This window comes from Pectinophora gossypiella, chromosome 17 (genome assembly GCF_024362695.1).
Source record: "Pectinophora gossypiella chromosome 17, ilPecGoss1.1, whole genome shotgun sequence".
NCBI lineage: Eukaryota > Metazoa > Arthropoda > Insecta > Lepidoptera > Gelechiidae > Pectinophora > Pectinophora gossypiella.
The window spans coordinates 12,678,024-12,704,038 of NC_065420.1; the positions used below are offsets into that span (position 1 = coordinate 12,678,024).

A 26,015-nucleotide genomic window follows, 5' to 3' on the forward strand; every position below is an offset into this window, starting at 1 on the left:
ACGGCCCCAGAGTAGGCGAAAGGCAGTAGCAGTAGCTTTAGGCGGATGAATCGTTCGTTATGTAAAAATTACGATTCAAAGTGTACCTATGTTACCTACTGAATAAAGATATTTTTGAATTTGAATTTGAATGGGACGTTCGTTATGTCAAAATTGACGATTCAAAGTGTAACTGACGATTCAAAAAGCATCTCAACAACTTGCTGCTGGGCACCGGTGGCTGTGGTCGGTCGCCTGTTAAAGCCTGTTGCGCCGACTCAGTCCCCACAATATCCTTCCTAGTACAAAAACAAAAGAATTCCCATACTGCAATTTGTGGTATTTCCTACTAAACACTACACCAAACCCTTCCACTTCTCAGCTAATTTAAAAAGAACCTTATCTTCAACGCGTAACACAGAAGTTAAACGCAAAGGTTAAACTAGCTAGAAATATATTGATCCAGGTATGCGGTGTTAACCGACTAAGTTGAAAACTTAGTCACGTTTATGTTTAAGTTGGTTAAAAGTGGCTTTTTAATTTGGCAAGGTTTTGTGTGCGAAGTAGGAGAATACTAAAAACCGGTGTGTATGTAATGCCTATGAAATGCGTAATGTCTAGCCGGTTGCGTGAATACTGCACGTTGCAAGCATGCATTCCTAATATTATAAAATAAAGTATACTATTATTATACAACCGTCAGAACGGTGGTGGTTTTGGGTAGGTCCCATTTGTTCCATAGAACATGACGTCATAGAACAAAATGGAATTGTCTTTTCCAAAATTGTTCCATGTTCCTAATCTCTCTGGTTGAATATCAATATTCGTGCCAAATCCTATGTACCTACAGAAAGGTGTCAATATTTGACTTTGGTATTCAAAAAATAAATAATCGAAGAAGGACGTGAATTTAAGCCGACGATAATATGGATAGAGCCTCAACAAGCATGTTAAATAGAACTCTCAAAGTATTTTGTCATCAGTTGGCAATAAAAAACTACGATTAAAAGAACAATAACTATCACCATCGCCATAATGAAGACTGATCACTGTGGTACTTGGTTGTAATATTCTTTACCATTATGTACCAAAATCGTACCACGACCACGTTTTATACATTTTATATACACGTTTTATGATTTTTTTGCGAAATGAACATTTTGCGAAAGTGACATTATGCGAAAGGGACCTTTTGCTACCCGGGGACATTTTGCGACGAAGCCCTCTGTGTTACCTACATGGTTATTAGTTTATAATATAATTATATTTTATAGCGCCCAGTAGTTTAAAATGACCTTGTTTTTTTGTATTGATCTTCTTAAGCGTCCGTTAAAATGTTAAAATTTACATAACGGATAGGTATAACTCTCTCATTCCCACATCACAACTAACGCTTTTGCTAGAGAGGGACAAAACTACTTACTCGTATTCTGTTACATAAGTTTTTGGCTGATAAAGTTTTATTCGCATCATAAAAATTACGTAAGCAAGAACAAAATGAAATACAAATAAACGATCTAAAAACTATATAATATATAAATGTCTCATTTACAGGGTTCCTTTGTCAAAAGTACATACATACATAAACTCACGCCCGTAATCCCTAATGGGGTGGGCAGAGCCACAAGTAATCAAAGACAACTTGCAGCCACTGTTGATACGAAGTCCAAAGATGGATATGATGAACCTTATGGTGATAAGGGATCAGCCTATATCGCCCATAACATTAGTCCATCATGTTAGAGGACACAATCCCTCTGTCGGTTTTTACGACATTTGGTTTTTGTTTTTTTTTTGTAATTGTACCTTGGTTTATACCAAGGTCAAAAAGTGTCAAAAGTCTTGTGCAAAATTGGGTCGTGTATTAGTACAAGATAAATTATGAAATTTTGCAGGCTAACATGCGCAACCTGATAAATTATTATTATCGATCGATTCAATACAATTTCTCGAAATCGATAGGTTTATTTTGACAGAACGACATGACTTATTAGGGTTCACATATTACCACCAATCGACAAAACGACATAATCATACCATCAGAATCGATAAAATGACCGTGACAATTTTTAACACGACCCGCATGTTAGTCTTACTGATTACTAAATAAAGAAAGATTTAAAACTAGCAAAAATATTTTTTTTTCCTTTTTTTATTTTAGCATTTTATTTATTAATTTTAATTAAACAAAACCTAATAATAAGTCCGACATTTTATCACTTTTTAATATGACGTCACAGTGGTTTTTTTTCATGCAAATTCTATAGCAATTTCGTGTTTTGATGTTTAGTAAATTTGTCCGGCCAAGTAGGTAATGCCATCTGCGGCAAATCTACAATAAGTCACGTCAAAAAAAAGATGTTTAGTAAAAAGTAACTGATTTGAATACATACTTGGAAACTAGCGTATTTAAAGAAAGAGAAAAAGTATTTATTACTTACTTCTGTAAAATTTGGAAAATATGATATGTAGCGTTAAATACTCGTTTTGACTGTAATTAGCTTTTCTAAGCACTTAATAACAATAACGATGTTGAATAACAGGAAATACTACTAATAAACGACATATAGGCCCGTGTTACTAATGTAACTATATAGATAATTAATTGTATTTGATGTTTTAGAACTGACGATCATATTAATTTATTTTACCTTTTTGTAGAACTTTTGTAATTAAAATGTGTCAACTAATTATGAAATAAATAATCTGTGTAAATTATATACTTAATTAGAAAATTCAAAATGTGCTTAGATTTCGTGTCCATTTTTTGTTTAATGTGTTACCTGATTACCTTACCGGTTCCAACTGAAAATCAGCGTCATAGTCTAGGCTATGACATTATGCTGAGGTGGAACCGTTTCAGCATACATTCATAATTGTATTATTTTGTGTTATTATGTGAAAACAATAAGTATGTCGAATAAATATTTGTTTCTTTCTTTCTTTCTGATAATTAAACTACAAAATATTATACGTAGGTACTATGTGGTTATTACGAAAACGTTAGTAAGTAGTGCTAAAAGGAGGTACTAACATAAACAGTCTATATACGTCCCACTGCTGGGCACAGGCCTCCCCTCAATCAACCGGAGGGGGTAAAAAGTAGGTACTAATTAGAAGCAGCGGATTGAGAAGGAAATGTTAGGTTGGTTTGGACACGTAGAGCGGATGAAGGATAATAGGATTGCAAAAGCGGTATATAAAGCGAAAGTTGATGGTAGGGCTGGCAGAGGAAGACCGAGAAGGACTTACGATGACCAAATTGGAGATGTCCTTAGAAAAGGTTCAATACGATCTACTCTGAACCGGCGTGCGTGTATGAAGCGATTGATGAATGTGGAGGAAGCAAGAGAAGTGTGTCAGGATCGAAGCAAATGGAATTCTATAGTCTCTGCTTACCCCGGTGGGAAATAGGCGTGAGTTTATGTATGTATGTATGTACTAATTAGAAGTGAAATGAGGGGCTTTCCAGTAGGGCTAACATGCGCAACGTGATAAACTTTTGTAACGGTCATTTCATCGATTCTGACGATATAATTATGTCGTTTCGCCGATTGGTGCTAATATGTGAACCCAAATAAGTCATGTCATTCTGTCAAAATATAAATAAAATCACGTCGCACGCATGTTAGGGAAAAGAACTAATAATTATGTACCTGAACAATGATAAAATAGGTAATTATAACGTTAAACCAGTACAATGCCATCTATAATGCTATTAAGATATTCACTAGTGCTGTAGTATCATTCAATTTTATTTATTAGAAGTCCTTGTATGTTTTTTCTTCTTTTATGTTTGGGGAATACCTTCTTGACACTGTATAGATCTGGAAAAGATATATGACGCCTGATGATGATGATGTTTGGAAGTTTATTATTTGATAGATATCATGAATTAATTCTCAACCCTCACGCAGAAACCTCACGTGTATCAAACCATTAAAATATATCATTCAATAAAATTCTAGAAAATGCAATGTGCATGTTCATAAGTATTTACCAACTTATCCTTACCATTTATCTTTTACCTGTTAAGTATACTTGAGTCATGATAAAGAAACGAAAGGAGTGAAAGAATGCAACGGGGATATAATTTTTGCGTCCGTTTTCCTCATGCATTTCAATGAAGAGATTTTAGTGGCTTAGTGTGCCTATTTTTGGCGGAGTATACTGATACAATTTTTAATATGATATGAAAAATAAATATAAAACTTAGGCGCCCGGATAATTGAATTTTGAATTTCGAATTCTAAATTTTGAATTTTAAATTTCGAACATAATCTGTGAAATGGTAAATGTTATTATATATTTATATTTTTATTGTTACGTATATAGGTACCTAGGTACAATTCGGAGAAAAATCAATATTCCACCTTAACATTGACTACTTTAGAAATACTGAGAGAGTGAAGAATCCAAAGTTTTACCTAATTATAACATCCTGTTAAGTAGGTATTTACCAATCGTACTGTATACCTCTCTCCCTCTCTCTCTCTCTCTCTTTGTTGCATTTATGAAACAAATAAAAGAGAAGGTGCAGGTCGTGTCGTATCGGGAGGTGAAGGTTTTGGCGGGAAGAAGAGAGGAATGGCGATTACTCCACCGACAAGAGCGCAGCTCTTAAATAGAGAGAGAGAGAGATTGTATACCTAACCTAGGTAGGTACTTACTTAGTTTTTAATTAAGTATTTATTTATTTAAGTACTTATTAAAAATAAGTACAGTACTTACATGTGTAGGTACACCTACAAAATACACTTTATCTATAACGTAATTGACTTATTGAGACTACGAAGATTATACATAACGACAAGAGAATCATAAATAAATACAAAATTAGTCAATAATTAAAGCAATCAACAGTTAAACTGACTTAATGTCAATTCCGCTGATACAAAACATGTTTGAACTTCAATGCTAAATAACTGTTTCAAAACAGGTTTACAAGCAAATGATTGCGCAAAAAAGTGCACAACCGAACGATTTTTTTAATATTCTATAGATATTATTATATATTGTATATAAAATACGCATTGTACCTACCTAATTAATTCAATATACCTACCAAAAACATACTAACGGTGCCTGACGTAAGTAGTTCATTATCCTACGTGTAAGTAGGGCCCTAATTATAGAATTGCAAATAAAATGTTGAGACGGAGATATATATATATATATATTTTAAAGATTTTTAATATTAAAATAAGCATATAAGTACTTCGCAAGGCCGCCTGACCATTGAACTTACAGCAATATCCAATGTTGAAGTGGAGGACATCCGAGTATCCACACTTTCAATAGTAAATACTCCTTCACTAGGAGCAGGCACCACTTTACTTCCCCTTGGCACATTGAAACACCACACATTATACTTTCGCACCATTATCACTTGAAAACTGCACTGTTTTGATTTAAAAATCGAACGAAAACAAATGTGTAATCGTTCGAAACGCCGCGTGCGCAACGGTAGGTTATGCGCGGTAGAATGACAGCTTTAGGTCATTATGACGCCGGTGAGTCAGCCTCAACCACCTCAGGTAGATAGGCCTTCGAAAAGATACCCAATAGCTACCTCGCTAAAATAACCGTATAGTTTTTTTATTTTACAACTTTTTTGTATATTCCCAATTCCCACGGTGTGAAAATAGCTTTTTGTAATCCGTTGTATTTTGAAAGTATTAAGTAACTTCCTTTGTTCTAGGTTTTGTTGACTGGTTTGCAAGTTGATTTTTAACAGGTAGTACCAAGTACTCACGCCTATTTCCCGTCGGGGTAAGCAGAGACTATGGTATTCCACACGGAATAGAAGGTATTCCATTTGCTTCGACGACATACCGGTTCGGAGTAGATCGTTATAAACATTTTTTAAAGACATCTTCATTTTTTAACGACCTCCGTGGTCCAGTGGTTGAGCGTTGGGCTCACGATCCGGAGGTCCTGGGTTCGATTCCCGGACATATCACAAAAATTACTTTGTGGTCCTTAGTTTGGTTAGGACATTACAGGCTGATCACCTGATTGTCCGAAAGTAAGATGATCCGTGCTTGGAAAGGCACGTTAAGCCGTTGGTCCCGGTTACTAAGTAGTAGATATATGAGCCATGTCAGGGTTCTTTGGCGGTTCAATAGTAACCCTGACACCAGAGTTGATGAGGTTGGTACTCCGCCTTTTCAAAAATTCAAAAAAAAATCAAAATTCAAAAATTTATTTTTCAAAATTGGCTTACAAAGTTAGCGCTTTTTGAACGTCAAACAAAATTAAATTACATATTATGTAACTAGCTGTAATACTACTACCACATCGGAATCTGTAACGCTGAGGGAAAGACGTGGCCAGAAAACCTCCCAGCACAGGGCCCTAGTCCTACTGTTTCATGTTTTCCTTTCTTTTCTTTTTTTTTTTAATCCAGTTTGTATTACATAATTTATAGACTTAAATGGGTGAATATCAAAATGTGTCAAGCTTGGTGGCGAACCGTCACCCAATCTTTTCGTGAAAAATTGGGGAAATTGGGAAAATTGGGAATTGAAAAATTCCTTTTTCATGTCGGAACCGAGGATCCTTTTGGATCCTGCCTCACAACCCACACGATAGAAGAAGAAAGGCATTTCCAATACTAAGGTAGTTTATATTATATAGGTAGCCTGGGGATCTGAGAGTGAAGAAAAAAAGAATAAGTTCAGTTATTTCTATCGTCCCGAGCATGTCGCCAACGGAAAAAGTCAACTATGAGATAGTGATGTGTTATTTGCAACATAGTAGAAAGCCATCATTCTACTGATATATGATTGTGGTTGTCCGTTTTTTCTTTAGACTTCTGGCTCTGTCTTCTCCAGTAGAGACGACCTTTAAATTAATTTTAAACTAAATACTCACTAAATAAGTCAACCTCTATGACTACCCGGAACTTGAAACAACGCATCAGTGAACACATTATTAAAATCCTGTCGGTACATTTTATGTACCTACAGTTACGTGCATTAACATAATATCCACTTTAGAACCCTGTCGCATTAACATATTTGACATTTGTGAGACTTAAACTTCAATTTATCAAAAGAGTTATAGTGACATGGTACTAAAGTGTATACATACGTCAACGATCAACTTGGCCCCAGTATTTCTATCACCATGCGTCATTCCGTTTTCACAGAGTCCGTTTACCTTAAACCCGCAAGTCTGTTTTTACAAAAGGCGACTCCCATTTGCTCCAACGTGTTCCCCCTGCTATGACCCACAGCGGGTCCATGGGTACCTGCCAATCTGACCTTCCAACCTGAAGGGAAACCGAGATTAGGTCACTTCAAATGGTACTTCCAAAAACACATTTCTATGTGCATTGTTTTAAGTTTACGCGGTTCCGCGGTTACGGTGCGGTGGTCAGCATGGCACTTGCAACAGTGTCGAAATATCGGGAGTCTCATATCCCTGCTTTAAACGTGGTAAGAACCCGTTATTATCTGTTTAATTACATTTCTATGTGGTTTTCTCACGATGTCCAAATACTTATATTTCCATCTCCGAGAAACTGTTAAAGACATACAATATAAGGAACAAAAATAAAATTGCTATCCAAAATTCTAGATTAAGTAAGTAAATTAAATCACTTTTATTTCGCGTTATGTCTACAATAATAATATACCAGACAATTATTTTGAATTTGTCAGAAAATTTAAAGCTCATGTGAATTGCTCATAGCTCATTTTTGTAAAAAAGCTTATTATAAGATTAATGATTACCTAATTGATAAAAATGCCTGGTATTAAATGAATAAAATAATAATTCAAAAAAAAAATATTCAAAAAAAAAAATAATTCAAAAAATATATTAAGTATTTAAATTAATAAATAATTCTAGTAATTAAATAACTTATTATGTATACCCTCATTGATTTAAAAGACGTGTTGCTGTTGCAGTTTCTTGTTATTTCTTCTCTTCAGCCTAAACACCTTGTGAAATGACGTAGATTCAAAATTGACCTTCAACAAGTTTATCTATGATAATTATGTTGAATAAATGATTCTGATTTCTTTAATAACCCCTTTCAATTGTACTACAAATAGGTGTTCGATGAAATAAACTTTAACAGTTCCAGATACAAACACATGTATAATAACATGTTCGTTTTTGTGATCAATAACGGGTTGTTCGGGAATCCCGAGCAATTGGAATATAATGAAATAGAAAAGTACTTAACAACTATAAATATAAGTAGGTACCTACTTTCTCTGAACATATGCTAATATGCAACTAAAGCGAATGGTACAAGAGTAACCTCATATATTCAAATTCAAATATATCTTCATTCAGTAGGTAACGTAGTTACACTTTGACATAAAGAACGTCTCATCCGCCTTAAACTACTGCAGCTTCTTACAACCTGTATAGCCGGGGAAAAGAAGCTGCAAGAAAAACCTCGGCACTTTTTTTATAAAATTTAGTAATTTGGCTGCCGAATATAAATTCCCAGACAGTTAATCCCATGCATTCATTTCTTCTAGACAATCACTAATCATTTTTTATTTACACAACTAGTTTTTATCAAATAAAAAAAAACTTATATTATAATTATTAATCCGTAATAAATATCAGTTTGGTTATCGCTATCGACCCACTCCGAGCTACTTTTTTCTGACATTATCCTCTCAGGCGAGACACCCTGAGTCAAAAACCGCGTTCATTTCTGAGACTCTCAGGCATGTCATATTACTGACTTATTTGAAATATTTCGGAATTATGTAGTGTAGTATAGCAAAACATACCATTAGCAATATTAGCAATTACTTAAGTACTTGTTATTTAATTTGTTAATAAGTAATGTAAATTCTACTATTAAAGCCTTTTTAACCGACTTAAAAAAGGTTATCATTTTATACTTGTTTTCAAAATGTAAAACACTCTATTCTTTGTTTTACATGGATTTTAAAAACTTTGGTCTTTTTTGGAATACCTCGGATTAATTTTCTGGTTGAATGGAATCCACTAGCCGTTTTGTTTCGAAGCAATTGGTCTATGTAACGCTTTATGAATATGATTCTTTTACAATACAATGATGTGTGTAAAAAGAGGCGTGTATGTAACCTGATTATTATAAACTGGTTCCTTTGTAACAGTTCGACGAAGTGTTTCATTATACATAAGTACAGACAGGACCATGGCTTTTTGTCGACGCTATCATTTTTTATATGTGGCTCGTGTAGGTTTGCCTCAGGCATTAAATACTTCGCCGAAGATATGGGGAGCGCTAAGGGATCTCCGGTACAAAATTTAAGACAACAGGTCTCAGGGAGCCCGGTTTCGTGCAGACCTCGACTCAGGGCTTCGTCTGAGAAGATATATAATTGCCGAGCTATCTGTTAGACCAACGTGATATGTGAGCCGTATATAATGGTCAAACCAACTGTGTTAGTGAAAACTGTGAAAAAATAATAACTCATTGGCGCGAGTCCGGTACCGAACGAACGTATTATATTTTATTTATTTCTAGTACAGTCATGAGCATTATCATGTACCCATTTCAGAACCCTGTCGCACTATCATATTTGATATTTAATGAGACTTACGGTTCAATTTGTCAAAAAAGTTAGTGTGACATGGTTCCAAAGTGTATACATATTAGTACTCGTAACCGTACAGTAGAGGACTTTAATTATTATAAAAAATACCAACATAATTATGATAACTCACGTGTTTACATCATACGTGTACATAATATCATAATTATCGTAGCTCATTATGTTTTTGCAATAAAAACTCAATTAGTATTTGCATAAAGCGAGTTGGCGTCGTCTGTAAAGGCCGTTTTACACTACGCAATGAGGGATTTTCCAGGCTACGTTTCCCAAAAAATAATAGATGGCGCTGTATACTTCTAACGTGATAATTACCTATTTTCTCATTGCTCGGATACATAATTATTCAAAAATATAATGTAATGACAGAGTCATATATAAAATTAATTATTGCTTAATGTTTCGATCAGCCCACTGCTCTATTTTTCTCTAAAAAGTAGCATGGTGAGGAATGCTACACCGACAAGAGCGTGGCTCTTAAATTACTTACTGATGATTTGGATCAGATACTGTATGTAAGGAGCTCGGTGGCGCAGCGGTTAACGCGCTCGATCTGCGATTGTTGAAGTAAAGCAACTTTCGCAAAGGCCGGTCATAGGATGGGTGACCACAAAAAAAAGGTTTCTACTCGAGCTCCTCCGTGCTTCGGAAGGCACATTAAGCCGTTGGTCCCGGCTGCATTAGCAGTCGTTAATAACCATCAATCCGCACTGGGCCCGCGTGATGGTTTAAGGCCCGAACTCCCTATTCATCTATAGGGAAGGCCCGTGCCCCAGCAATGGAGACGTTAATGGGCTGATGATGATGACTGTATATAATTATGTTGCTATTCGGGAATGCAATCCCGGCTCAAGATCACAAATTCGAGATCCCGCGGGATTGGAAATATCAATCCAATCAAAAAAACACAAAAAAAACATCAATTTTGCTACTGAAAATCCTCATCATCATCAATTTAAGAGCCACGCTCTTGTCGGTGCAGCATTTTCCATGCTACTTTTTACATGTTACTTTTTTTCTTTTTTGTTTATTTTGTTTTTCCTTTTCATTTTATTTTTATTTTTGCATTTTTCCGAAAATCCTACTTGATATTAACTCAGAATCATGGTCTGAACCATCCGTCAAAAGTTATCGTTACGACGTCACTAATAACACCTCGTATATTGCTTCTCTTTATTTTGATCAGAATAATAATGGATAGAAGATGATTTGGGCCTGGGTATAATAACAAGGGTCATCATTTATACCCAAAAAAGAAAAAGATGATATTATGTCTGTTACTCATGTAATTAGTAGGTTAAATAAAGGTAAAAAAAAGGTATGTAAAGCGCTATCTATATTTTTTTAAGAATTGACGCGACGAATGTCCCTTATTTATCGGGTACGATGTGTCGTGAGTAGATATAAAATTTATGGTGAAATCGTGGCGTAGCCCACCCGATGTATTATTTGGCATCGACCCGAGGATTGCGTAATGTAATGAGGTCTTAAGACAGTGTCAGAGAATCCAGTTTGCAGTAAAAGTGAAAAAGCAGCGTCTTTGTATTAGCATTACAAATGAGACGTTGCGTCGACAGTGAAAGTCCAGCTGGTAAGGACATTGGCTTCGTCCCACGAATCATTGTTACGTGAGGTTACAAGTTTGGGTTGCCATTGGCAGTCTTGACGTCACTACATGCCGACACCTATGATATCGTCGCTAGGGAAAAACCTCGTAATCCCCATTTTGAAAAATCACATTCAGATCATGGTATAAGAAAACCAGGTATGCTCATGCTCAATCCTATGACAAGCCGCCACTGCTAGCCCACTGATGACGTAATTAATGGTAACAACCATTAAATTAGTATCACCAACATTCCAAGGACCTAAATTTTATTAAGATACTTAATTAAAACACGTAATAACGGGTTCTTACCGCGTTTAAATCAGGGATATGAGACTCCCAATATTTCAACACTTTTTCAAGTGCCATGATCACGGGATGACTGATGAGATTGGAGTGGAGTAGGTAGATCCATAATTTTCTACGGGCAGACATATCGGGAGTCTTATATCCCTATTTTAAACGCGGTAAGAACCCGTTATTATGTGTTTTAATTATGATAATAGCCACGTAAACCTAAAACAATTTTATTAAGTATTAAAATTTAAGACAAATACTGACTAATGTATTTAATTACTATTACTTCTCATATATATAAAAATCATTAAAACTGTAAGTAAATCTTTTACTTAAAGTTCAAAATTCCCTTGCAAAGTAAATATAAAAATATTGGTGGTGGGTAATTTATTTTTTATGAAATGGCAACGCAGGGCGGGATGACGTCAGCTGGGCTAACCTTGAACTATTAGCTGTCACTTTTGAGCATACCTGGGAAAAAAAGTGTTGGCAGCCGGCTTTTCGGCGGGAAACGGGAACGGGACAGTTGCTTTCTTCATTGAAAAAAAAATACGTCAGACATGGCTTGGGCATAGTTCCCTTTGCCTTACCCTTCGGGGAAAACAAAAAAAAATGAGCATACCTGGTGTTCTTATACCAGCATGCACATGACATGCACACACCTTTGAAATCGTCGCTAGGGAAAACCTCGTAAGAGGTTTTTAAAGTTCAAATTACACCTATATTATACCAACACTGAACAATACAAATGTATGGAATTATTTTTTTAAAGTATCCTTCGTATGTAAAATCGTGATTCAATGGTTGGATCTTTTAGTATTATAGATACACATCCGTGGCTCATTCTTCGAACTCGTGATTGCTGAGTGAGTCATCGAGTCATCTTTACCGGCGCGTAAAATTTTAATCAGTTCTTTAATTTATTTCTGATGTTTATATTGTGTTCTGTTGAGGTATGCAGGTACAGTGATAATGAAAAAGGTGATTATTCTAATTTCAATAGTGTATTAGTGTATTGTGATTTTGAAATTTATAGCTTTAAAAATAAAATCTTTTCTATACAGACATACAGTCATGAGCAATATAATGTACCCACTTTAGGACTCTGTCGCACTAACATATTTGTCATTTAGTGAGACTTAAAACTTTTTGTCAAAAAAGTTAATGTGACATGGTACTAAAGTGTATACATATTAATGCTCGTGACCGTACACCCTTGGAAGGGTTGTTTAGAAAAAATATTTAATACGTTTTAATTTCTTTACACAATGAGTATTATCTAGTAATTTGAAACCTTTCTATCAAAACTAAAGCTCTCTTCATACAAAAGACATCAACGAGTTCATCTATATCTTCTATACTTAAAATAAATCTGTAGAGAGGTCAATTCTGTACATTAAATATATTTTCAAAATAACTATCAGGGGGTGATTAGTGATCGATACTGATGCCAAAAATGCAATCAGTAAAATTTTTGTCTGTCTGTCTGTCTGTCTGTCTGTCTGTCTGTCTGTCTGTCTGTCTGTCTGTCTGTATGTTCCTTATAGAAACAAAAACTACTGGACGGATTTTAATGAAACTTGGTACAATTATTCTTCATACTCCTGGGCAGGTTATAGTATACTTTTCATCACGCTACAATCAATAGGAGCAGAGTAGTGAAGGGAAATTTTGGGAAAACGGGAGAAGTTACTCAATTTTTTAAGCTGCCGTCGCGTGAGCAGCCTTAATGTTTAAAGTTACATAGAAATCATGTATGACGGAAATATCTAAATATATAAAAGGAGAAACTGACTGACTGAATGACTGACATATCAACGCACAGCCTAAACGGCTAAACGTAGGCACTTGAAATTAGGAAGGGACGTAGCTTAGGTACCGTAGAGGTGCACTAAGAAAGGAATTCCCGAAATTCCCACGGGAACAGGAATTAGCGGGAAAACCCTTTTGTATAAAAATTCTAAACCGCTTAAGTTAGACGCTTGAAATTTGGCATGCAGGTACCATAGTTAACTTAAAGCTTAGTTGCAACTGGATATTGCAAAATTCCCACGGGAACGGGAGTTAGCGGAAAAAAACATTTGTATGATAAAATCTAAACCGCGTAAGATAGATGTTGTCAATCTAGCATGCATGCTACGAATAAAAGCATGCATGCATACCTTAGTAAATATAAATTTTAGTTATGGCTGTATTTTGAAAAATGGGAATTGGCGGGTAAAAAAAATTGTATGAAAAAATCTAAACTGCATAAGTTAGATGCTTGAAATTTGACATGCATATATTATACAGGGTGTTAGTGATATCGTAACGAATACTGAGGGGGATGATTCAGACCATGATTCTGAGTTAATATCAAGTGGAATTTTCCGTCGCAAAATTCATGTTTTTTTTAAGTTTTTTTTTTATTATTTTTAATTCTATGCTTTTGCGATCGAAAATTCCACTTGATATTAACTCAGAATACTGAGCTAAATCAGCCCCCTCAGTATTCGTTACGATGTCACTTACACCCCTTACCAGTACTACAGGTAGCCATACAAGTAGGTATGGGTGTTAGTGACACCGTAACGAATACTGAGGGGGATGATTCAGACCATGATTCTGAGTTGATAATAAGTGGAATTTCCTGTCGGAAAATTTATGATTTTTTTTATGTTTTTTTTAATTATTTTCCGTTCTATACTTTTGCGACGGAAAAATCCACTTGATATCAACTCAGAATCATGGCCTGAATCATCCCTCAAAGTTTTCGTTACGATGTCACTAACACCCTGTATACCTTAGTGAATGCAAAGTTAAATTTTCCCTGGGAACGGGAAGCGAGTTAGAGGCTTGAAATTTATAGCTCGCGGTAGTGGCAACCAAGAAACGTCGCGGCCGCGGCGGCGTTTGTGAGTCGGCGACAGCGGTGGCGAGGCGCGGAGGGGGGGCAGATACCCGAGTGAGCAACCGGAACGCGGCAGACGCGTGAGGGCAGACGTCGTTGATGGTCGTGTCAAATATTGAATTTTGCGGGCGAACTTTTCACTATTCTTGGATGGTTCAAATCTTTCGTAGGTAGTTTTCTGTTGAATTTTCCAGGCGGACGTTTCACGGCGTATTTCTGTTGTAATTTTTAAATTTTGTTTAAATTTTCGAAACTGATCGTATTTTCCTAAAATATCAAACCACATCATAAACTAATAAATAATCTAGAAATTAATAACAATTCATTATTTATCTGAGCTACTTATACTGTAACGTCATTTAAAAATAATAAAATTAAGCATTTTTTAACCTTTCTCCCACACACACAAAGATCTTTCTTTTATAACACGCCACGCGGACGGAGTCGCGGGCAAAAGCTAGTTATTACATAAAACAAAACAGCTTATATACGTCGCACTGCTGGGCACAGGCCTGAGTTCATTATTATTGTTTTAAAATAATATTTTTTTGACTATAACTTTAAAACTACTAAGCTGATTTGGCTGAAACTTAAACGATTCCATAAGATAGACAATACTCAATCTATTAAGAAAGAATTATTCAAATCTGAGAAATGCGTGGACAAATATGCACCTGCAAAATTTAGTTAGTCTCTGCGTGTATGAACCACATATGAGGCAAAAAGAATTAAACTCATACGTGCATGACCCATATGTGGGGCATATTTTTTCTTGCCATAGTGTGTCTGTATATAAATTCCAATTTGTTGATGGAAAAATAACATTACACGTTGATAACTAATTTTCAGTTATAAAGTGAATGTGTTAGAAGCCCACAGAGACTAACTAACATTGTTTATACGAGTAATATTGATAACCTCTTTTTTATGAAGTCAGTTAAAAATGTTGACGACTGTACATTTAGTACAATACTGTTGTTCGGCGCCACCATTCTGCAGATAACACATAGGTGTCTAGCATGTAGCAAATTGTTTCGTTATTCGTCACTCGAATTAAATATAGTTGTGTGATTAAGCTAGACGCTTTTATTTATTGCACATGAAACGAACGCTACCTACTACAGGGTGTTAGTGTCATGATAGCTAATACTGAGGGGGATGATTCAGACCATGATTCTGAGTTAATATCACTATTAAAACACATAATAACGGGTTCTTACCGCGTTTAAATGGGGATATGAGACTCCCGATATTTCGACACTGTTGCAAGTGCCATGATCACGGGATGACTGATAATAATTAATATCACTGTATTCGTTACGATGTCACTAATACCCCGTACAAGTACAGTCATGAGCAATATAATGTACCCACTTTAGGACTCTGTCGCACTAACATATTTGACATTTAGTGACACTTACAGTTCAATTTGTCAAAAAAGTTAATGTGACATGGTACCAAAGTGTATACATATTAATGCTCGTGACCGTACATACAAGTAGGTATGGGTGTTAATAACACCGTAACGAATACTGAGGGGCGTGGTTCAGATCATGATTCTGAATTAATATCAAGTAGAATTTTCAGTCGCAAAATTCATGTCTTTTTTGTGTTTTTTTAATTATTTTCAGTTCCACACTTTTGCGACGGAAAATTCCTGAAAAATGATCTGAATCATCACTCAAAGTTTTCGTTACGATGTCACTAACAGCCTGTATTATGGTTTCTTAGTATTATTCTTTATTCAAAGAAGCAAAGGATGTAGTATCAGAACATTCTGATCTTCTCGACGCGCTGGAAGAACTTGATCTTCATCTGTAGGGCGGCCAGGATCCAGTCCAAAGATAACCTCACGTAGCGCACGTCATGTTCCGCGTTGTGTCCTTCTATTCTAAATATCATCTGTAAAATGCAATATCAGGAATTTCCATTTTTTGCGGCCTGTGCGTATTCCGGCCAGTCCCTCCGGCAAGCGTCCAGGTCGTCACGCCATCTCTTTCGAGGTCTACCACGACGCCTGTACCCGTCATGAGGCACCCAATGCGTGACGATCCGTGCCCACCGCTCAGGGTGCATGCGACAAACATGATGAGAAGGAAGGGGAGGCCTTTGGCCAGCAGTGGGATCTTGTAGGCTACATTAGATTAGATCAGGAATTTGGGTTTCCTCACGATGTTTTCCAGTTGTTTTTTTTTATTATTTAGAAACAATTAATCGGCCCTAGTGGAACGCAGCATTAGCGAAAATGTGGGGTTACAAAAGTAGTTGACAATATTTTGCATTTTACCTTTAGCACCGTCAGTCACCAACCGCGAAGTTTATCATTCTTTCACCATTATGACGTTATTGTAATAATAACCATAATATTTTCACAATTTGTCACCGAACGCCGAGTTTACTCATCATATTCAATAGCGGGTATAATGAAAGTTAAAGTTAAACATTGTTATATTCACGTAGTTTTTCCGAGTTCCGAATTTCAAAAGGAAAATGTTCACTGTGTTTTCTGTCCGTCCGTCCGTCTACCCTTTTTCTCGGGAACGCGAGGAGGTAAAAGTTGCTTTCCGCATAAAACGATTTTGTATTACCTGTAGACGGTGGAATTGAGATGGACTCGCGTGAGCGAAAACTACCTCTGCATAGGTCATGACCGGGCGGATGCACTCGGGCTGGGAGAGTGGCCCGTGCTGGGATTGGAACCTTGTGACCCCACAGTGAGAGTCAAACGTTGTTCCAAGTGGGCTACCACGATTCTTTAAGGCCTCAAACTGGATGACAGCGGCAGCGGCGCGGCGGCGGCGGCGGTGCGGGGAGCGGCGCGTTCAAATGCTAAGATTTATATTGAAGTGTTCTCGATGGCAGCGGCGCGGTGAGCGGGGTACGAGCGGTGCGCTCTAGTCGAGCGGTGTCTCTACGTTTGAAACTCACTTTTTGTTTCCTTTGTTCATTCAATCAATCAGATCTTCTTTTGCCCATAATAAATACTTAGAACGAAACAAAAGAACTACAATCGAAAATGCGTTTTCGCCGTTTCGATATCGCGTTCATTTGAGACACAACTTTATACCGCCGCTACACCGCGCGATTTGGCCGCTGGCATCGAGAACGGAACAGCGGTCGCCGCGCCGCTCCTCGCGCCGCTATCGCCGCCGCGCCGCTGCCGCTGTCATCCAGTTTGAGCCCTAAAGGTAGGAGTAAAAGCTGGTTAATGTTGAACAAATCAACTGACCGTTGGGAACTCTTTCTTGTCAAGAGGCTCGACGTGTTTGTCTTCCAGTCTGAAGTACACGGAAACTGTCGCTTGCGGGATGGGGTATGCGACTGTGGGCTGGCTGAAGATGACCTGGGGGAAGATATTTTATACAAGATTTCACATAGCATCAAACCAGTATCCCCAAAGGGGTAGGCAGAGGTATATTGTGTATACAATACACCTCACCAGCTATGTTTTAGTGACCACAAAGCTTTTTTTTGACGTGAAATGGAGAGCGCTGAAGGCTCTCACCCGGTACAATGTTTAAGACATCATACCTGAGGGTGCCCAGTTGGGCGCGAACCTCGGTTCAGGGCGTCACCTGAGAGGAAAAATATTTGCAAGAATTAATCGACCCTAGCTTATCGATAGCGATAAGCGCTGATTGAGGGAAATCGTCGACAACGTCGGCGGGGTCGGTTTCGGAGTCCTGACCACAAAGCCTCAGTCGACATGGCCTGGGTTTTCTTACTCCCAGACTGGCAGAGAATAATCTCCAAACATTTCCAACACACTCACTTCATGATAGTAATACTGGGAGCATTCATCCTGCGAGCCCCCTAAGTAGACAACGTGGTAGGAGAGAGCGTCAGTCAGTCGCCAAGTCTTCTCGATGGCATCCTTGATTAATCTCTCGCTGGTCATGGCCAAGGGAGGTCGGAGACCACTCATTGACAGGATGACTGCATTTGTCAGGATATTGCGGCTTTCTGGGTGAATAATAAAGAGTTTTTAGGTGATATAGTGACTAAGATTGAGAAGGGAATGTTAGATTGGTTTGGACACATAGAGCGGATGAAGGATAATAGAATTGCGAAAGCGGTATATAAAGCGAAACTTGATGGTAGCGCTGGCAAAGGAAAACCTAGGACTTACATTAACCAAATAGGAGATGTCCTTAGAAAAGGTTTAGAACGATCTACTCTGAACCGGCGTGCGTGAATGAAGCGATTCATGAATGTGGAGGAAGCAAGATAAGTGTGTCAGGATCGAAGCAAATGGAATTCTATAGGCTTACCCCGGTGGGAAATAGTGTATTATGTGTATGTATGTTAAAACAGGTTCTGTTCAGCCGCGCGGTACGAATTATATCGAGGATTTCGACGCAGTGAATGCCATGTACGTGGATAGGCTCCGTTGAGGCGTGTTTACCATGTCAGATGAGGGCACGAAGCGGAGAAATGGAAAATAGGCGCTATCTTATGTATGTATATGTCATGGCCAGATCGTAAAATTGATCATTTCATGAAATGGTCATATTTCATGAAATGGCCAACTTAAGTTGATCATATCGTTGAAACGTCAACGTTTAATGATATATCAATCAAAGTTTGGCCATACCGTTAATGTAGGCGGTGTCCATGCTATGGTGGTGTAATAAAAATGCGAATAGTCGATTAATTTCTTAGGATCAAAATTATGTACCTATTCGATATGGAAAATTGTACAATTACATTGATTCATCGATTATAATATCAATCAAGTTTTAAATGTAAACGACACCAGCGCCACTATCGGTGGATAATGTTACTAATTTTACGATATGTTTGCCAACGTTTGGCCATATCATGAAGTAATCATGAATTTAGTTGCTCATATCGTTGAACGTTTTGTGTTCATTGATCTGGTCAAAATACATCATGATGTGGCCAACGAATGTTGTTCTATTTCATGAAATACGACCATTTCATGAAATGGTCGATCATTTCATGAAATGATCAATTCTATGATCTGGCCACGACATATACGTAAGCAGACAACGTGACAAAAAGAACCAACCGGTATAGAACCTAGCGTCAACATACGAGGAGCCCATCCCTCGACCTCAGATGAACCGGGAAAAGGGCAGGACGCAGAAGTTATACAAGGAGCTAGTGACACCGTAATAACGGCCTCTGTGGTCCAATGAGCGTTGGACTCACGATCCGGAGGCCCGGGTTCAAATACCGGTAGGGACATATCACAAATATCACTTTGTGATCCCTAGTTTGATTAGGACATTACAGGCTGATCACCTGATTGTCCGAAAGTAAGATGATCCGTGCTTCGGAAGGCACGTTAAGCCGTTGGTCCCGGTTACTATTTACTGATGTATGTGAGTAATCGTTCCATGAGCCCTGTTAGGGGCCTTTGGCGGCTTAATCATAGCCCTGACACCAGGGTTGATGAGCCTGGTATTCCATCTCACAACCCACACGATAAGAAGAGAAGAAGAGTGACACCGTAATGAATACTGAGGGGGATGATTCAGACCTCATTCAGACCTTGATTCTGAGTTAATATCAAGAAAAATTTTCTGTCGCTAAATTCATTTTTACTTTGTGTTTTTTTAATAATTTTCAATTCTATACTTTTGCAATGGAAAATTCGCCTTGATATCAACTCAGTCTTGGTCTGAATCATAGCTCAATGTTTTCGTTACGATGTCACTAACACTCTGTATTATGTGTAGGTATGCAATGGTCTTACTGGCAATCTGGAATAGGTTCTGTCGAATCCCCAGTTTCTCCTGGGCCTTGTTGATGACCGACACCACCAGGTCAACGGCGATGTCCTGGCTTGGCTTGATCTCCGGTATATCCATCGTGACTTCTCTGATGATAATGGATTGAAGAAAGTATCCGGGTGTCCCTGGAAGAAATTAGAGAGGAAAAAAGAAGGAAGGTTTAATTGGTTTAAAGCGAGTTAGAAAATTTTGACAGCTGTCAATACAGTGTTAACCCATTTTTTTTTTTGAAACTAAAGAGGTTATTTTTAAATAAAATAACTCTTTTTATAACTAAGTACATATAACCTTTTTTGAAAGTAGAGTTCGAAAAAAAACTAGCATACCTACATCAATACCTACATCATGAACCACTTGCACGGACAAATGGATAAACCTGGAATGTGTTCTGTTTACTCAATGTCTTTTAGTAATTATAATACTTAAATGAAACAAACAATAGCTTTTTTATTCTAGATAAAAAACCTCAAACTAAATAATTCAAATTCAAAATCATTTATTTCGGACCTAAATATCCATAGTGTGTTAATACAATTAAGCTAGTGTTATTACTAATTAATATAATAATAGTTTTAGATGAATACTGTTTGCACTTAAGTATAACTTGCTTTCTTAAACTTATATTAATATTTACTTATCTCTAAAGTTTTAAAGAAATTACTTACCATGTTTCAAATTCAAATTCAAAAATATTTTTATGTAGTAGGTAACACTTTAAATCGTACATTTTTATCATCCGCTTAAAATTACTGCAGCTTCTCACAACCTGTATAGCCGGGGAAAAGAAGCTGCAAGAAAAACCTCGGCACAGGGCCCTAGACGTTCTTTAAAAAAAAATGTTCGGTCGGTGATGATAAATAGAAGTATCTAATTATTGAATCAAATAAAATTTATATTTCTAATTATTATTCCGTATAAATTACTAATGAGTCATAAAACAATTTAACTCTATTGGCGCCTGATACACTCATTATCATCGTCATAGCGCGAACGAAAGTCAATACTGAGTCACACAGACGCATAAGCAGGAATTTACAACCATATTTACCTATTTGTTTAGCGAATAACTTAGGTGTTCCGTTAGAATCTATTTTTAGAATATATATTGAACTTATGTTACACAAGTGCAATATAATATACATGTATAAATAAGTTCAATATTTGAAAATATAAACTTATACTTAACATTACAAATAATTAAAATTAGACTACTAAAACTAAAAACAAAAAAAAGTAAGTACACGCAAGTACCAAGAACGCAAGTAGGCTATAAAAAGAAAAGGAAGAAACCTCCCAGAAATAAAAGGATAGAAAGGGACCTCCCTTTCTTTCGCCTTATTAGGATAACAATAAAAGCTTGACTTCTCTGATATCTGTTAAAGGTTAAACAGTTAAAACTATTAAACAGTCGTGTGATCATAGACTTTGATTTTTTCGAGTGTCCCCGTTGACAAAGGATAATGGACACCCTGAAAGACCTCTAGATAAATAAGTATCTATGTTATCTTATCTAAGTCTAAAAACATTATCTTTTTTGATAAAATAACCGAGTGGTTATTTTTTTTTTGTCCGAGATAGCGAATCCAATATTTAAGATATGACTCGATGTAGTTTAGAGAGTTAAATTGAAAGTATGTAAACCATTTACAATTGACAAAAAATGTTAACTCAATGTCACCTTTCGACCTTCAACTTGAAATGGTTAAAATTGGATTGCTAGCGAAACTTAATACTTTCAGTCAGACACGCTAATTATGTCCGGGATTTGACAAAATAAACACAACCTCGAGTTACGAGAATACATCTTGCAGTTACGAGATAGACATGATAAACCGTTTAGTGCCTGATTCATGAAATCAAATATAGGTAACAGTTACAAAATGATAATGACCCCGATCCCTGCAGATACCTCCTAAATTTATTTTAAGTTATACCCGTCATTTTCTTATCCGCCGAAAACAAAAGGGACGGATGACTGACAACTACTAATTTCAAAATGAATGACTAAATGCATGTATAATCCAGGCGATATAATAGGCATATCACTGATATGCAAACCGCTTGACGTGTGCTGTTAACTTAATTCTGTCGGGTTATTGGCCAATATAATGGGTGTTTTTAAGTTTCCGCCTGAAATTGACGTGTGTTCCATTTTTATGCCTGTCGATTAAGAAAATGATAGGTACTTATAACTTAAAATAAAATTAGATGGTGTATACTGGAGTCAAATTTAAATTCAAAAATATCTTTATACAGTAGGTAACATAGTTACACTTTGAACCGTAATTTTTTACATAACGAACATTTCATCCGCCTAAAACAACTACAGCTTTTCACAACCTGTATAGCCGAGAAAAAGAAGCTGCAAGAAAAACCTCGGCACGGGCCTTGCAAGGCTCTACACGTTCTTTAAAAAAAACATAAAATATTGTTATACAATTTAGCAATTTAGAAAATCATGACCAGTGTTTAAAATAATTTAATATTGGAATGTTAAAATACATAGACAATTAATAACTTAAATGCTTTACGGGCATTACTTGATTGCATTAATATTATATCACTAAATTACTACCTATATTAAATAGGTACCTACCTATAATAAATATCACATTAATACATTCATTGACGTAAACAGGTAATTATCTGAATTTCTTCTTTGTTTCGACGTGATTTATCGTACATTTGCCGCATATGGCATTAGGTAACTCATCATCTCTAATTTAAGAGCCACGCTCTTGTCGATGTTGCATTCCCCATGCTACTTTTTTAGGGAAAAGGGCAGTGGTTCCCCTCTTGCCTTCCGCCCCCCGCAGTACTCTGACGCGAGTGGGATGGCACCTAGAGTAGTCTATTTCAAAGCCGCACAAGGACTTCTGTCCTCCGCCTCTGAATAGTACTGACAGTTACTGCCGCCTTCTGTCAGGTTCCAGGTTACAGTCCCTGTGCACTGTACAAAACATCTGGAAAAGATGTGTGAGGCTTAGGCATCATCTCCTTAGCGTTTTTTTGTCACAGGGTCCGCTTACCTAACCTGAACATTTGACAGGTCCGGTTTTTTTACAGAAGCGACTGCCTGTCCGACCCTCCAAAGCGAAGAGAAAACCAGCCCAATACAGGTTAGGTCACATACCTCTGAAACGCATTTTCTCGGAAATGTGAGTTTCCTCAGGATGTTTTCCTTCACCGTTGAGCACGTGATAATAATTTATGATCCAAACATGAATTCGAAAACAAGTTCGAAAACCATCGCCTTAGGCCTGTGAAATTCGAACCTGCGGCCTCAACGTGAGATTCGGGCGTTCTTCAAATAGACTACCACGGCTCATCGCAGTCATGTCTCATCTATGTTTGCAAATAACCCTCGAAATTATACCGGTGGCTAGGTAATGCAACCCCGATCTCGCGGAATCTCGTCAAAATTTTCGGGATCAATCAATCCCGAAGCATAATATGACGAGACTACTCTGGGCGCCATCCCACTTACGTCAGACAGAGTACTGCGGGGCAGAAGGCAAGAGGGAAACCACTGCCCTATTTTTCCCTAAAAAAGTAGCATTAATGCTACACCGACAAGAATAGAATAGAATAGAATCTTCATTTGCTTTAAACACGGTATACAGAGATGGAATAAATTATACAGGTCCGTGAGCGTGGCTCGTAAATTGATGATGATGAATATAACGAGATCCCGTTTGAGATTGACGGGATTAGGCAAATCTCCCTGAGTTATACCTATTTTTTGTTTTGATTATGTTGGTTTCCAAAACTTAATTATTTACTTAGTAATAATGAAAAATAAAGGTTTTTGTTTTCTTTCAAAAAATACTTTCTTTTAATTAGCCTCACTATCTACAAACAAGCAGTTTTCATCGTTTTCAACCATCCTAACTTTACTTTTTTTCACCCAAAAATTTCGGGATCTCTGTCTACCCAGAGGTACCTACTATCTACTAAGCTTGTATCCACCCACTGCTGGGTATAGACCTCCTCTCTTTCACGCCATCCTTTCCGGTACTGTGCAAGTCTCATCCATTGCTTTCGGGATCTCGCGGGATTGATATTATCAATCCCGCGGGATCTCGAATTTGCTATCTCGAGTCGGGATTGCATTTTTTACAGGTGGCGTCTGTCCTTACAAAAAGGTCACATGTGAACGTAACTACTGTTACAATAGTGAGCAAAGAGTGACCTACTAGATGACGACATGGCACAATGGATCGCCACGTGTGTGAATCATGCCGACGGTACATCATACTGTATACTGCGTGTTATAACCACGATAGCCATCTGTGCGCAAGAGATATAGAGATTATTGATGTGGCTCAGGATTTTCAATAGTAAAAGTGCGGATATACAGGTTGTGAGAAGCTGCAGTAGTTTTAGGCGGATGAGACGTTCGTTATGTAAAATTGACGATTCAAAGTGTAACTATGTTACCTATTGAATAAAGATATTTTTGAATTTGAATTTGAATTTGATTGTAGTAAGCATACCTATACACACCATCGAAGTTTATTTTAAGTTACACCTGTCATTTTCTTATTCACCAAAAAAGAAAGGGACAGATGAATGACAACTTACAAACTTGTACACCATCATAGTATGCAAATAAAGAATATTGAAATATTTAACTGTGTATGTGCCGTCCCCGAGTATATTCCTACTTACGGTTCGTTAGCGTCAGTAAAAGGACGCAAAACTTATCGTAAAAAAGAGCTTTATTACGTAACCTTTAGGCAGATAAGACTAAAGTACAAGATAGAACAATTTGAAAAAGAAAACCATACAGTGTCCTTACTGTTAAAGAGTTTTTACAAAGAAAAAACATTTTTATGTTTTATTTTAAATAAAAATAAAATAAAACGGGAACATTCCTCATTTGGGAAAATTCCCGGACACGGCACATCACTGGCTGTGGCCTAATTTGTAGCCTAAGGCTAGCATCGAATAGATTAAGATTTATTAATAAAAATAGTCACTAGACAATGATAAATGATAAATAGTTTCCTTCTTACGACAATCACGTATCTAATCAATAATTAAAAAAAAAAACTATTTTATCTATTTTTCATGCGACAAAAATAAATATAAATCTTATCAAGAGCATGACGATCTATTTATTCATGAACATTCAACGGGAGACTTTCCAGGTTATGTTCCCCAAAAGAATGCATATAGATACCTATAGATGGCGCTGTCCGGTGTTGAAAGAAAACAAGAAACGTTTATTATAAAGGGACACCACAGTAACAAATAAAAAACAAAACATATAACTTACATATTTTTTTTTGTTTTGGTTTTCCCCGAAGGGTAAGGCAAAGGGAACTATGCCCATACAGCCATGTCTTACGTATTCTTTTTCTTGATGATTAATGAAATGATGAAAGGTGATGATGATGAAACCTAAGCCCCCACTCTCGGAGTAGACTCCTACTCCGAACCCCGAACGAATTAACTCAAAAGTCCGCATAAACTTTCGAGTTATGAAGCGGCTTCCTGCCACGAAGCGAAAATTTGAATACTCCGATATAATAACACTCGCGAATGTCTTCCGACTAACTTAATGCGATCATTAACCACAAAACACCGCTTCGTATTAATTATTTAGATTATTCAATGAAGAAAGCAACTGTCCCGTTCCCGTTTCCCGCCAAAAAGCCCATATAACTTACAATCAAAACACAATACATGCAAAATAACTTATACAAGATAGTACAAATAAATCGAGAGTAAACATTAAGGTAAGTAAATCGTATCGTAATCCAGTGTATGGAGGGGTCAACAATAAAAAAAAAATGAAAAATAAAAAAAAATATTGCAATAACAATGCCTTCGTTTAACCTTCTAATTTCATAGATAACAGACATATGCATCTTTTATCTTTGTTTTTGGGTATAAATGGTGTCCCT

At 36.8% G+C, this 26,015-nt stretch overlaps 2 protein-coding genes across 2 annotated transcripts in view; both read right to left on the minus strand.

The window, feature by feature from the left end:
• Positions 1 to 5,448, minus strand: part of LOC126374192 (phospholipid phosphatase 2-like) — a 79,421-nt gene extending 73,973 nt beyond the window's left edge. Inside the window, exon 1 of the mRNA XM_050020691.1 lies at positions 5,228 to 5,448. Within this exon, the coding sequence (XP_049876648.1) occupies positions 5,228 to 5,362 (135 nt within the window). The 5' untranslated portion in view covers positions 5,363 to 5,448. The remainder of the gene's footprint in view (positions 1 to 5,227) is intronic.
• A 10,663-nt stretch (positions 5,449 to 16,111) lies between these two features.
• Positions 16,112 to 20,181, minus strand: LOC126374236 (uncharacterized). The gene is made up of 4 exons (XM_050020747.1): positions 20,067 to 20,181; positions 18,117 to 18,307; positions 17,574 to 17,687; positions 16,112 to 16,246 (listed from the first exon to the last, which is right to left on the minus strand). Exons 1-4 carry the CDS (start codon positions 20,179 to 20,181, stop codon positions 16,112 to 16,114), a joined length of 555 nt encoding a protein of 184 aa, XP_049876704.1.
• Between the last annotated feature and the right edge of the window lie 5,834 nt (positions 20,182 to 26,015).

Bases quoted from the DNA above. Each gene is read 5' to 3' on its own strand.
- LOC126374236 (XM_050020747.1), bottom strand. From the start codon at position 20,181: ATGGATATACCGGAGATCAAGCCAAGCCAGGACATCGCCGTTGACCTG. The intron at 18,308-20,066 runs GTAAGACCATTG...TTATTCACCCAG, and splicing joins GAACCTATTCCAGATTGCCA to AAAGCCGCAATATCCTGACA. The intron at 16,247-17,573 runs GTCAGTTGATTT...TGCATTTTACAG, and splicing joins ACAAGAAAGAGTTCCCAACG to ATGATATTTAGAATAGAAGG.